The sequence below is a fragment of the Ceratina calcarata genome, unplaced genomic scaffold (assembly GCF_001652005.2).
Source record: "Ceratina calcarata isolate Rehan_Ccalc_2016 unplaced genomic scaffold, ASM165200v1 scaffold428.2, whole genome shotgun sequence".
NCBI lineage: Eukaryota > Metazoa > Arthropoda > Insecta > Hymenoptera > Apidae > Ceratina > Ceratina calcarata.
This window is the reverse complement of record NW_017166501.1, coordinates 735882-748567: the sequence shown is the minus strand read 5'-3', so window position 1 is coordinate 748567 and position 12686 is coordinate 735882. Positions and strand designations below refer to the sequence as shown.

At 42.3% G+C, this 12686-nt stretch overlaps 2 protein-coding genes across 2 annotated transcripts in view; both read right to left on the bottom strand.

Annotated features, from left to right (window-relative positions):
* The window catches only part of LOC108626797 (UPF0676 protein C1494.01), a 17616-nt gene extending 8766 nt beyond the window's left edge, over window positions 1-8850 (bottom strand). The window contains exon 1 of the mRNA XM_018027678.2: window positions 8039-8850. Coding sequence (XP_017883167.1) covers window positions 8039-8132 — 94 coding nt within the window. The 5' untranslated portion in view covers window positions 8133-8850. The remainder of the gene's footprint in view (window positions 1-8038) is intronic.
* LOC108626711 (peripherin-2) lies at window positions 8259-12608 on the bottom strand. The gene is made up of 6 exons (XM_018027532.2): window positions 11466-12608; window positions 10994-11267; window positions 10625-10900; window positions 10470-10555; window positions 9368-10157; window positions 8259-8491 (listed from the first exon to the last, which is right to left on the bottom strand). The coding sequence occupies exons 1-5, from the start codon at window positions 11738-11740 to the stop codon at window positions 9872-9874; spliced, it is 1197 nt and encodes a 398-aa protein (XP_017883021.1). The 5' UTR covers window positions 11741-12608; the 3' UTR covers window positions 8259-8491; window positions 9368-9871.
* Window positions 12609-12686: the final 78 nt, after the last annotated feature.

The following is a 12686-nucleotide window of genomic DNA, read 5'->3' as shown; positions in this document are numbered from 1 at the left end:
TAGGAAATGCGTTTTTTTAAGGTACATAAACTTTTGAGATTGACTGTATAGCCAATACATTCTTAACAAATTTATAATAGTTGAATTCCTGAAACCTCGCTTTCCATAGTTAAACAACTCTTCAAAAGCGTTGTTTCATGTTTGATCTGCTCGTTAACGCAACAGGGAGCTCCCGATTGCAAACACGATGTCTTAATCCTTAGAGCAAGCGTGAGTAATCCCTCGTTAATTAACGATACCGAGAAGGAAATTCACGTGAACCTCGAGGAAGGCAACGGACGGGCCTCGTGGAGATTAGAACCGACGCAAGGCGAAGGTCTTTTGTCACATGACGTCGTAAACCCTTCCCCTCCGTTTCTTATATGATCGCGCGTGACCATCCAGTAAATCCATCGCAAACATCCACTGGAGTTTTTCCACCGACGACATTCCATTTCTTAATTCCCTTGCATCATACGCTGTCCCAATATTTCATATCATAATTGTAATGATCAACAGAATTATTCGATATAATGTTTATTACGATAAATGATGTTAATAATTCAAATGGGTGGAGGACTTGAGTCATCCGTCGTCCACGTGGAGCGAGATAGAAAGGAGGATTAATTGCTCCACGCCTTTTGTATTGAAGGTTCCTTCGAGAGTCACGAAGGAATCACGCAACTATCTAAGCCACGTGCTCGACAAAATGTTAAAAAACGATTCGCCTGTAAATTACCTGCTTCTTTCGTGACGACGTCGAGTTTATCGACGACGCGAGGATAATTTATGAGGAGTCTAGGAAATCTATTATCGTTCACGTGATTGCGTTATGGCAAACTACCGACATCCTGCTGGTTCAATCGATTTCCTAACTGTTTATCTTATAACAATGTGAAAACAAAAATATTCCTTGCCCAACGAAAATACACTTCTTTTTTACTGCTCCATAAAATATTTATTATTCGCTGGAAATTCGGTGATCTCTTCAACGGAATTGACGTATTAAAAATTCCCTACTCAAGGTAGACGCGTACACGTGTGCATGAATATGAATGCAAACGTCATCAGCTTACGTCGTACTTTATTGCTGGCAGAAAATAAACTTAAAAAAATGTATGTATCTCGGGCAGAAGGTTCGCGATACGTCGGGCATTTCGTGTCGATATGAATCAGTTATAACGTTCTTAAAAGACGAACGGATTTTCCCGATCGGGTCGTCTGTTAAACATCCTCTATCTGCTCGATGGTAAACGGGATATCGAAAATAGCGACTTAACCGGTAGTTATAGTCATTACTCATTTTTAAGATCGTCTCAAGGATGTATGGGCTATATACTTAAACAATGCTAGCATGTTGAATTTGTTGTTATAGATTCCTATTACTATTAACNCGCTGGAATGGTCGGATTTGGTCAACATCAATAAAATGCCAAATAATCATACTTAACTCATTAAATATCGAAATTAGAAGAAGAATGGACTATTTTTAATTATAGGAAATGCGTTTTTCTAAGGTACATAAACTTTTGGGATTGACTTTATAGCCAATACATCCTTAAACATTTCCTATCCCTGTCTATCCCATATGTCCTGTCTTGTACAGAGAACAGGAACTTAAGCAAATGCTTAAGGCGATCTTAAATATAAGTAACGACTCTGAATACTGGCCTATATGTATTCGTTCGTCGCACACTGGGCGAAAGTATCTGCGAGGCTGCCGGTGCCAGGAGAAACCGGCGAAAATTTTCTCCCGAGCACCCTACAAACTGTTTCAACTCGAGACTCGATCGACAAAGATATAATTCAGTGCCTTTAGGCGGGTGGTTCGTATGTCTAATAACTCGATACTTCACTGATACTACTGGAATGTAAGACGGCCACCTTATCGAAAATCCTGATATCTTTAGATATATTGTATTATTGGTACGGATAGTTTCCAAGTTCCAAAAGCGAGAATGATATTTAAAACGTATGTATATAGGATTGTTAAAGCGCTTCCGGGACGACGTCAAATCGGTGACTCGCTTTTGCGAAGACATGTGAGTACTGCGCACTAAAGACGATTACCAATACGGAAGCAATCAAGGATGTTTCGACAGAATTGCGCAAGAACTATCGATAAAGCTCGTCGTAGAATGCATCAATTAACGAAACACGATAAAACAATTGGTAGTCATCCGTTTCTATCTACTACTATATTATTATTCTTATATTGAGAAAACCATTATAGGATTAAATCGCATTTTGACTCCACGACATAAAATATTCATATTTACGTCAAGGGATTCCCAGATCGTGTCTGGAGGCTCGTTTCTCGATAGCAGACGATTCGAACGCAAAATAATTCCAATGAAACGACGACGATAAAAATGCGATTGTGGCAAGCGATAACGGTGCACGCGACTACTGTGTGAAACGTAACTAAGTATAACGTGCGCTTCGAACCTTCAACGATAACAATAACAATTGCAATTGTCTTCCAAGTTTCTCGTACCTTTATTTCACACGCTCGTGTCTTTCTAAATTTTTATTCGCATTATTTCCTTCACCAATTTTTACTGAATTCAGTTTTGCTTATTCGAACCGATACCTGGAAAAGAACTTGGAGTCACTAAACTGCGTGTTATGGTAACGAGCAAATTACTTAAGAATGTCGAATTAGCCCCAAAGGACGTCCTTCCCCTCGAAACCATGGCTTGGGTCTGTGAGGCCTGACCGTTTTCCAGGTATCGATTTTACCGAAAGTGAATTCAGTGATTGCAATCTACATCGTTCCATTGGTAATGTTCTACCGCATACAAATAAGCGGTAGGACCGGCTGGCCTGCGACACGATTTTCTTCTTGCAAACTAAATTTCACAATCGAGTCAGACACGGTATCACGCCAATGAAACTTCTGTCAGGAATACGTAAAGCACATACGTATGTACGAATCGTAAACCGAGGAAACGTGACGCGAGCAGTTGCATCGATACTTCTTTGGAACAACCGTTTTCTGGGATGGCTTACAGTTAATTATAGACGATGAATCGACGCTCATTTGGATAATCGATCAAAGAGGAATTGAACGAGTCATCGTTTCATAATTTCTTAGATTTTCCGTTAATACTTTACATACTCGTTAGTTATTGTCAGATTTTCTATGAAATAAATGAATTTTATATAAGAAATAAAATTAAGCTACGTCTTTTCAGAATAGTGACAAGAGAAAGTTTTTTAAGTATCACAATTCTACTTTCTACTTCTTCTACACCTACACGGTGTTTCATAAAATTACATGCAAGGTAGGTCGAGCAACGATAAACATAAAACATTCAGATACGACTTAAAGTTCATTTAATGAAGGAACTATTGCACAGCATGGTATGACGTGTTCTATAAGCGTCTTGTTTACGGAATCTCCTCATCCTTTTAGATGTTAGGACATCTAACTTTCTCTGTGACGATGTCCAAATTTCCAACATATTTACATTTATTAAAAGTTCAAACTCATTGACTATTCACATGATAATTAAATGTTTCTATGAATCCTCGATCGCTTCGTAATCTTCCTACTAAGTTTGCAACTAATACATTTTTTTTCAATCGACATCAGGCCAATCGTAAAGAAATTGATCTCTCATACTTTGCACTTTGAAAACGCAAAACCTGACGAAATTCGAGATTGATAAGGCTACCCCTTGCGAAACACGTTTTGCGAAAAGACTCGTCAGATTCTGACAATCGACCGGCGGTACCAGTCACGGTCTCTCTATAAATCAGGCGAAACGCAGACTTGTTTATCGTCCCGAGTTTTTACTCGGTCTTTCGCCTACATTTGTTGAAATATTTGCAAACGGTCCGTTATCGCTTGCACTGTAAACGTTCGGATAAAAGACGGCTACTAGACTGCGGATTTTATGCATTTACAAGGAGATGAAGTGTACAAAAAATATCGAAAATAAAGTGCAATGTTTAAATGATGAAAGAAACTGTTATTTTCCCTAAAAATCCCCGAAGTCTACTTGTTCGCGGCACGCAGAGAGAGATTACATTTTTATTTCACGAGAATTCTATTTAGATGTTCTCTTAGCGACGTGTTAAACGTTTATCTTGATAATTCACTCGTTCGTTAAAAGATTAATAAAAAATTCGACAGTGTTTACTGGTTGCAGTTAACACTTCTACGTTTGAAACAATTACGTTCATTACGTTTCCAGTGACTACCTCCCCATCAACCTTGTTTATGTGAGAACCTAACGTAATCGATAATTACTACTTTTTTCGAGCTTTCGACCCAGAAAGACGACCCAATTTTTACACAGTTCCATCATGAGTGCAATTACAATTTTAAAGCACGACGATTTACGTCACAGGAAATATATATAATTTACATGTGCGTAGGCGGCATCCGTTTCGGTGTCAAAATTTGATACGATCGACGATCAAGATAAGAATTCACGCGATCCTAGTCGACAACGTCATCTCGTCGCGCGTACGATGCTTGCGCAAGAATTTTGCAACGTACAGCATGCCTACGCGTTTTCTCCGGATGCCAAATGATCTCTCCATTCAATCCTTGTAAGAAACGAGAATTTAAACAACGTTCAATGAAAAAGATAATCGTACATTAGTCAATTTGAACAATTTCGCTCGAGTAACTCGACCGCCGACCATTGTTCCTATTGTTCTCTTTTTTTATGATAAATCGGTTTTCAGAAATTTTGAAACTACCATTGTTAATGGCACGAGTTGAACGAACAGGACGTAGTCGGTTGACTGGAAACGTTTTGAAACACGCGTCACGCTGTTTTTCCCGTTACGGACATGAAACACTATCGACCGAATTCTTTCGTGATGATTGGCGCGGAACAATTAAACGGCGGTCTCGTTTCGGTGCAGAAAGTCGCGACGCATCGTCGAATCGAAACGTTAAGCTCGTTTAGGATGCGAGAATTATCTAACGCGCACCAGCTTTGCTTATGACATAATTACCAACGATGGACTTATAAATATAATTATGTATAAGTAATTAGTAGTAATTTATTCCTGGCCCCGAAGCGATTATCTATCCTTTTATCGCACACATTAACGACACGGTTATGAAATTACGATAAGACCGCGATTAACCTCTCTAAAAATAACGATATCGTCGCAGAAATAACCAGAGTGTTGCCGAAGAATTATCGCCGAAGCGGGTAAAGGTGTACTTGAGCGGGGATGTCAGTTTTCCTGGAGTTCGCTGATGCAGCTAATATCAATGATTCACCTGAAAAATTCACTAGCACCGAAGGTCTATTCTCGGACTCGCGCGTAATCGTCCGCTTAGCCATCGTTCCGTGTCGTGTAACCTCGTAAGAACGGAAAAAAAAAAAAAGAGAAAAGAAAACTTCTGTGCACGTGTAAGCCGCCATATCGGCGACGGAGTGAAGAAGCGCGAAAGAGAACGATAGGATAATATTTCTTTATTCGCGTGAAAAGTGCGTAACCCGTTCGAGAAAACGACGCAATATACCTCCTGGCTGTTGACAAAGTGAGTACGTTCCTAAACTTAACATATGGAAATACAGGAATCAAAAAGGGGACACCTAAACAGGTATTGTCATTGAAAACGCGGGAATCTCTTCGAGGTCGAACTCCCGAAGGGTAAACGCGATAACGCGAATCTATTCCTGATAGTCTTTGTTCGCAGCAACCTTCCTCAGTCGTAAAAAGTAGGTCTAATTGTTCACGATAATAGATCCTCAATACCTAAAAATAGGATTTACGCGTTCTGAAAGTGTGACATAACCTACATATAATATCGCGATTATATAATTAACGGAGATAAATTCGCGGCGAGGAAATTGCCAAAGGAATCGTTTCCTAGAAGCTCGGAAATTGATCGCGATAAATTGCACGATGGTTACCGATGGAAACAATAGTGAGCTATTAGTTACGATTGTCCTGGCGTGATGAAAGTGAAATTGAAAACGGGAATCGAGAATGGAACGAAGTAACTCAGCGTGTAATTATGTGCAAGGACGATCAGTCTTCAATAGGGGAAAGGAATTATTTTGCAAACGGGAATAAGAACGAGGTAGGATTCTCATGCTGTCGTAGCTTCTTTGAACAAGGCGAAATTCAACAAGTGGTCACGGTCCAAGGTATGTATAATAGTACAGCTATATGTATAGAACGATACACCTTCCGATACAAAGAGATTGAACCGGTGACTAAAGTGTCACACTTAGGAATTTCAATTAACTACACTCGCGATTATTTACATAATCGATGACTAACGTCGCGGCTGCAACGTTATTTCCGTGATCGCGATTCCAATCGAGGAACGCTCTTCTCAAGCGATACCGTATCTCCTTTTAGTCGACGTTACTATACTCGAGTCCGTTGGCCTATCGCTCGACACGGAATATACTTATACGCGCGGACACGGACAGGGACGAAGGAAATGCTTGGACTGAATCGAGTCGGACAAAGAAGAAACGGTAGGAACGTTTCGCTGATTGAAACGCGGCTATCCTTTCGGTCGCGTTCGTACGCCAATCCATTATCCTCGATGTAGCTCGCCGCAGCGAGCACTTAAATTATTATCCAACTAATTTACGGTCGCAAAGTGCATACACAAAACGTTCGAGCCATGCAACTATCCCGTGTGCATGCATACAGGGTAGATCGATTCGTTCGGAGGCTTTTGGAAAGCGAGTAGAAAGAAAGAAATGAAATTCTCGAGCGTTAGAAATACTGAGCACGATAATCGCTCCCGGTTCAGTATCGTCAATATTGTGTTCGACGACAGAAGTTCGTTGCACAAGCGTCAATGTGCTTTATCAATATTGGCTACAGAACTGGTATAGCATGAACCAGCGTAAAGGGTTTGACGTCGATATACACGGGGAAAGTGATTGACAAAACATTAATAATAATCGATTCAGAGAGTCGATAAGGAAAGGTCTTAGTATCCATTTACTGTCAAGCATATTCGTCTTTGTCGACTTTCACTTGCAATCAATTAAACAGATAGGCGAAATATATCACGCTCGATATCATGTTTTGACCCACGTAATTACATCACGTGTACGAATGCGTGAAAAATATAAAGCAGGAATGGCATTCGCAGTGTTCGCTCTTAAATAAACTTAGATACTGAATTACGAGACATCCTGTATGAATCGTGGAGGGCGCCAAGGGAGGGGCCCTTCTTTGTGAGACGGGCTCTGACCTCAACGGATCGTCGGACCCGAGGTAGGCGCCTTCGGCTGTTCACGACGAAGCTGTTGCTGGTTCGCTTGTCTGTCTGGCCACTTGGCTGGCCTCGTTGCCAAGCAACCGTAAAAGCGTCACCCTCTGTATATCGAAAATTCTTCCGTACAGCTTGTTCAGTCGCAGGTTTCCCACGTGTAAATACGAGACATCACGTTTTCCACGTGAGAAAACGACTGTTTTAAAAATACGCACAAACGAAAGGGTAACGATTTTGGATCCGGCCGACGTATATTTAGATACTCGCATTTATATATAGGATATGGTTCGGTAACGTAGACTCGAGATCAACCGTTACAACGATTTATATACTCTTCATTCTTCTTTCTCCTGGCATTTAACGCAGCAAAAAACCTGTTTTCCGAGCTCAAAAAAGAATATGAACGAGTCTACTTCTAGCATTACTTATTCTATCTAGTTGCAGAGTCGATTTTTTTATGGTAGCGCGTATACGGTCGATTGAACGACGACCGTTGTAACCATGAACTTTTCCACGAAGCATCGAGCGAAACGGTTAGTCATTTAAAATTGTATCTAGGCAAAAGTACATATGTATCGCTCAGAGATTTATGTATATCGCGTTCTCCGACCAGCGTGGCCACGTGTCTTGGGTTAATTTCGAACTACATACGTCAATTTTGCATTACGGTTAATTTCTTTCGGTTGTCCTATGACCCGAGTTGCGACATTCAGCGAGTCGTGACATCTTAGTTTTTTTTCGGTTGCACGCAGTCCGCATGAAACCCGAGACGAGGCAGTCGCGCTCGACGGTGGGTCACGTTTTAGTTTCGTGAACAATAAGGAAAGGATAACTCACCCATGTGAGCGAGGTCGATGATCGGCACCTCGCACTTGCTCAACAAAGTCTCGCAGGTCTGGGTTACAATCGGGGCGCTCGTGCAACAGCTCATCTTGCTCGCTGCTGGTTACTCGTCGAAATGGGATTTCTATCGCTGTCCTTCTTCGTCCCTCGATCTCTTGCACGCTCCTCGGCCGCTCTCGCAATTTCGTATCTCGTCCCCGATCTCTCTGTCCCGTTCACTCGATCGCTTCTTTTTCACGCGTGCCTCTTTCTTCTCCTGCTACCTTTTTTTCTCTTCTCCCTCGATCTTTGTGTCGCTCACGTTCCGATCAAATAGCACGGCCGTATGACGGGACGAGACGGGGAAAATATACGTGGCCCGTTGCGACGCGCGTGCACAATTATTCAACTCACCACGTGCAGGAACTCGGCCACCCGATACAGACGCGATCCCGAACAAACTTTTCACTAGAATATCCAAAAAAAAATCATGCTACCACTGCACACGAATGTAGACCGGTCGTTAAGCTGAAATCTCGGGGTGGAATGCTGTTAAACTTGCGACGGTTAATGCCGGTTTTTCTCGAAGGAAACGATGCACCGCGGTGTGGCCCTAACGGTAGCCGTAAGAGACGAGTTTATTGTGCGGCTGGTGGTGCGGCAGATAAACGTGCACTTTGCTGTGAACTGGTGGGCACATGCTATGGTATCAACTAAGTGGACGACGGGTTATTTAAATAAAACCGCAGCGTAATCACGAACGTTCCTTGACTAAACCGTCAACGCTCGCAAACGTCGCAAACTAACTGAACTACTGAACTGAACGCGCGTCTGTTAACTCCGAGGGAAACCGAAGTGGGGCGGAAACTCACGATTCCTAGTAGTGGGAGACACGAACGTTTCCGAAATTTGTCGACTGTATGATTCAACGGACTGATGCACCTCCGCGCGTACGTATGAAAAAGGATTTAATCGGTTCATAGGCGTTTATTCGAATAATTCTAATTTTATATACATCTTAATTGCCTAAGGATACATAAGCTTTGTATTGTATTATATTATAGCACCTCGAACGTATATCAGAATTTAGAGAACGGAAAGTTCTTTGCTCGTAAATTTTTTATCTTCGGAACGTGAAAAAGATGTGAGTCGACCAAGGATAGATAGTGTTTACGTATTCAAATTCTTATCTCGCCGAAGAATTTGTAAAATCGCACGATTTTATATAGTAGCATTTCTCAAGATCCAAGCCAAGTATATTTAACGTTTTTTATAGTTCATCGCGTTCTACAATTACGTATGCTACATGCTAGGTACATAAAATCGAAATGCAATTACACAAACCTGCTTCGAGTCGTTTCGTAGACGAGCGAGGTATAATAATATTATGAACCTTCTCGACTTTAATGCGTCTTGCTCGATGCTTTGAGTCGTACTGCACTCCCGTGTGGACGATCTTGAATTACTATACGCGAGATTCGTCGATCCCCACCACGTGCACGGTTCTCCCTCGCTGTTGCTCCTTATTCTAATCATCGTAATTAGTATTTCGTTTGTTATCAAGACATACCTATCAACGCTGCCCGCACGTATCTTCTTACATAACGTGCGCTTAATGCGATGTGCAAATTTCACTTATTCTAATCATCAAATGCTCGAGCTTTAAACTCGATACTCTCAGGACATTAGCACCTGTTCTTGGCTATCCAGGAATGCTTGCCGTCTGTTCTGTCTTCTCGATTTCATAAAAACCTGAGCGCACTCCACATTCTTATTTTAGATCCCGATAAATCCAATATCATCCTTGACACGATAAATGATTTACGCGGTCGGAATAAACAAATTTGTTCAACGCGTTCCACTGTCGCACAGTTGTTTCCTAGATATCGTGTGCTGTTCGTGTGCGCTCGGCCTGATCATCGCGGCGATTCCGCAGAACGGTGTGGAACGCTTGTCTTTAGGCGAGGACACCATCGACGAGGACGAGTCATCCTTCAGGGTGGCTTTGTCTTTCGTAGAAACGTACTTCGTCCGTTTATCTGTTCGTCTTCGTCTCTCGCGCCTCTTCGTTGGCAAGCAACGCGATCGCCAGATTGAGGGGGATGAGCTCGTATATCGTCTCTCCGACTCCGAGCTGAACACCGAAACGATAATTCGCTTATCATTAGGCTACGGATTTTTATGCAAAACATTTACGATACAAATCAGATACTGTGATTTAAATAGAAATTTCTGGTATCATTTAAGCATTGTGATACATAGTTTCTGTAAATGCATCGAACAGTGGTCTATCATCTTAATGCCGCTGTTATCTTACAACACGAGTTATGCGCGGCGCCGCACTTATCGGCAAATTGACATTCGTTTTTAATTGAAATTGCTTATTGCTTGATTTACGATCGTTCACGGTCTCACGTATCAATTTATTATTACCCGATTGTATTACCTCGTGCCTTCCGACGCAGTGGTAGATTCAACGAACGTAGTGAAGTGGTACATGCGGCAAGTCCCGCACAGAAGCTTGCGAATGATCTATACAGATTCACCGATATAAACCGTTGTACGCGTAACTGACATGAGTTTGATTAGAATCAATCGTACCTTGGTAATTAAAAACGCTAGGAACACCTGGATGATCACTAAAGTGCTCGTCATTACGTAGGCGACGATGACGATTCTCAGTAGAACCGGGCTGACGATCTCAGCGCAGCCGTTCGCGTTTATCGTTCTCATATCCTTCTCCTGGATCTCGGTATGCTCACACGGTGCCATTGTTCGCAGATTGCAACAGCTGAACGGTACGCTCCGGTCCCTGTACTCCTCGTCAGATATCGAGTTATGAACCGACATTTCCTCACGCGAGGCGTAATCCACCCCCTGATCGGAGAAAGCACGTCTCAGACGCTATTACATTTTCTACATTGGTTCGCACTTGTGTTTCGAGTTACCCTTTTCGAATGGTGGATTCACCTGCCAGTCAAACCGGAACCAATCTGCGTAGGAGGAATGGCCGCAGCACTGAAAGATGAACTGTATCTCGTCGATCGCGTACTTATAAGAGCTCGCGCTAATATACAGGTGCATCGAGCTGTTGAAAACGTCGATCAACGTTTCCTGCCGCACGCTTATGTAGTACCCTATGGAAACTAGGGTGGCCACGTTCATTACGGCGCATATCGCGATCACTATCAGCAAGCATTTCAGCGTCCGTCTCGTTTCCGCGCAGCAACGAGGCACCTTTCGTCTGATTAAAAAATCCAGTTAGTTTAATTCAGTTCTTGCACGTAGTAATGTTTGTTTAATTACGAAATGATAAAATTATATCAGTAACAAATACGTTGTACAGGATGTAACAAAAGGACCGGGATACCTTTTCACCATTACGTCTCGATCTTCATGTTACATTTTGCACATTGTATTGACTTTTGAAGATGATACTCACGCGCGTATGCTACGGACGGTTATCAGAGCAGTCGGTAAACCCAAGCTGACGTTTATCAAAGTGAAAATGACCGGTCTTAGACCACCGGCGAATCGAATGATCTGCCATTCGGCGAATATCTCTAGTATCAGCATGAAAAAACGTTTTGCCTCGAAAATCGTCAGAGTGACCGCGACGCCGTAACCGAATCTCACTTCCCACCCACAGTTGCATGGAAGTCTTGCGTTTTTCCTAAATACCACGTTGCTCTTCCGGCTGCTCTCGTTGCTCGACATTCAACGATCTTACTGAACCGTTCCAGCTTCTCATTTGGTACGATACCCCGTTGATTTATCTGTAAACGTCTTCTAGAATCACCGGTCTATGTCGATTAACGTTGAACTTATCCGATGATTCGTCGAACCACAGTGAAATAATGAGTCGAAGCATTGCATGTTCTGAATAATAAAGTCATCGAGCGTTGCTTTAGTAAAAGAAAACGACAAGGATCGTTGAAAATATGCGAACTACTGTTTACGTTACGACTTAGATAAAGCGTCGCGAAATTGCCGGTGACACGCGAGCTTATTATTTAGACGTTGTACACGATCATCTGGGGTGATGCCGGAAGTTACCGAAGAAACAACATCATTCGGCCGCAATTACTCGCTGTTAGATCGAATTGCATAACGAGCACCAATTTTCCATGAAGAATTTCAGAAAACGCGGTGCCTCATCACGTAATCTAAACTGGATCTCAATTGCGCTGCGTTTGAAGCGGGACGGGAAACGATTGGTAAAGACGGAACGAACATGTTTCACGGGTAAATATTTTTTTGATTACTATATCGAGCTAGTTCTGTTCTATCATAGCGTTTATCGCGATGTCATAGTGTCGCATCCAAGGTTAATTGACTCTCGACGTAAGATCTGCTCGCGCACTTGCTCAAGACACGTCGGTTTAGATTCGATTAACGGCAATCCTTTAATTGAACATTGAGACAGGGGGTGAGGCGAACGGGGAATATTTAGACGCGTCTCGAGAGCTTCATAATGAGTGACAGGTTTACGAGCCGATTGTTACAACTTCGTCTGATAGAGGAACGCTTACCAGACGCCATGGTGCGAGAGATAAGGCAGACTTTTTTTTCTAAAATTATGATACGTGGTTCAGTCTCTCGATTTTTTGAGGTTTGCCGTGTGGAGAGCGAAGATGGTCATCGATGGGTCATTGTCTTTGAT

What these genes read in the sequence shown, in the direction of transcription:
- LOC108626711 (XM_018027532.2), bottom strand. Translation starts at nt 11,740, where the DNA reads ATGTCGAGCAACGAGAGCAGCCGGAAGAGCAACGTGGTATTTAGGAAA. An exon ending in TAGCGTTTTTAATTACCAAG is followed by an intron (nt 10,556 to 10,624) that starts GTACGATTGATT and finishes GAATCTGTATAG; the next exon opens with ATCATTCGCAAGCTTCTGTG. An exon ending in ACTGCGTCGGAAGGCACGAG is followed by an intron (nt 10,158 to 10,469) that starts GTAATACAATCG and finishes TTCGGTGTTCAG; the next exon opens with CTCGGAGTCGGAGAGACGAT.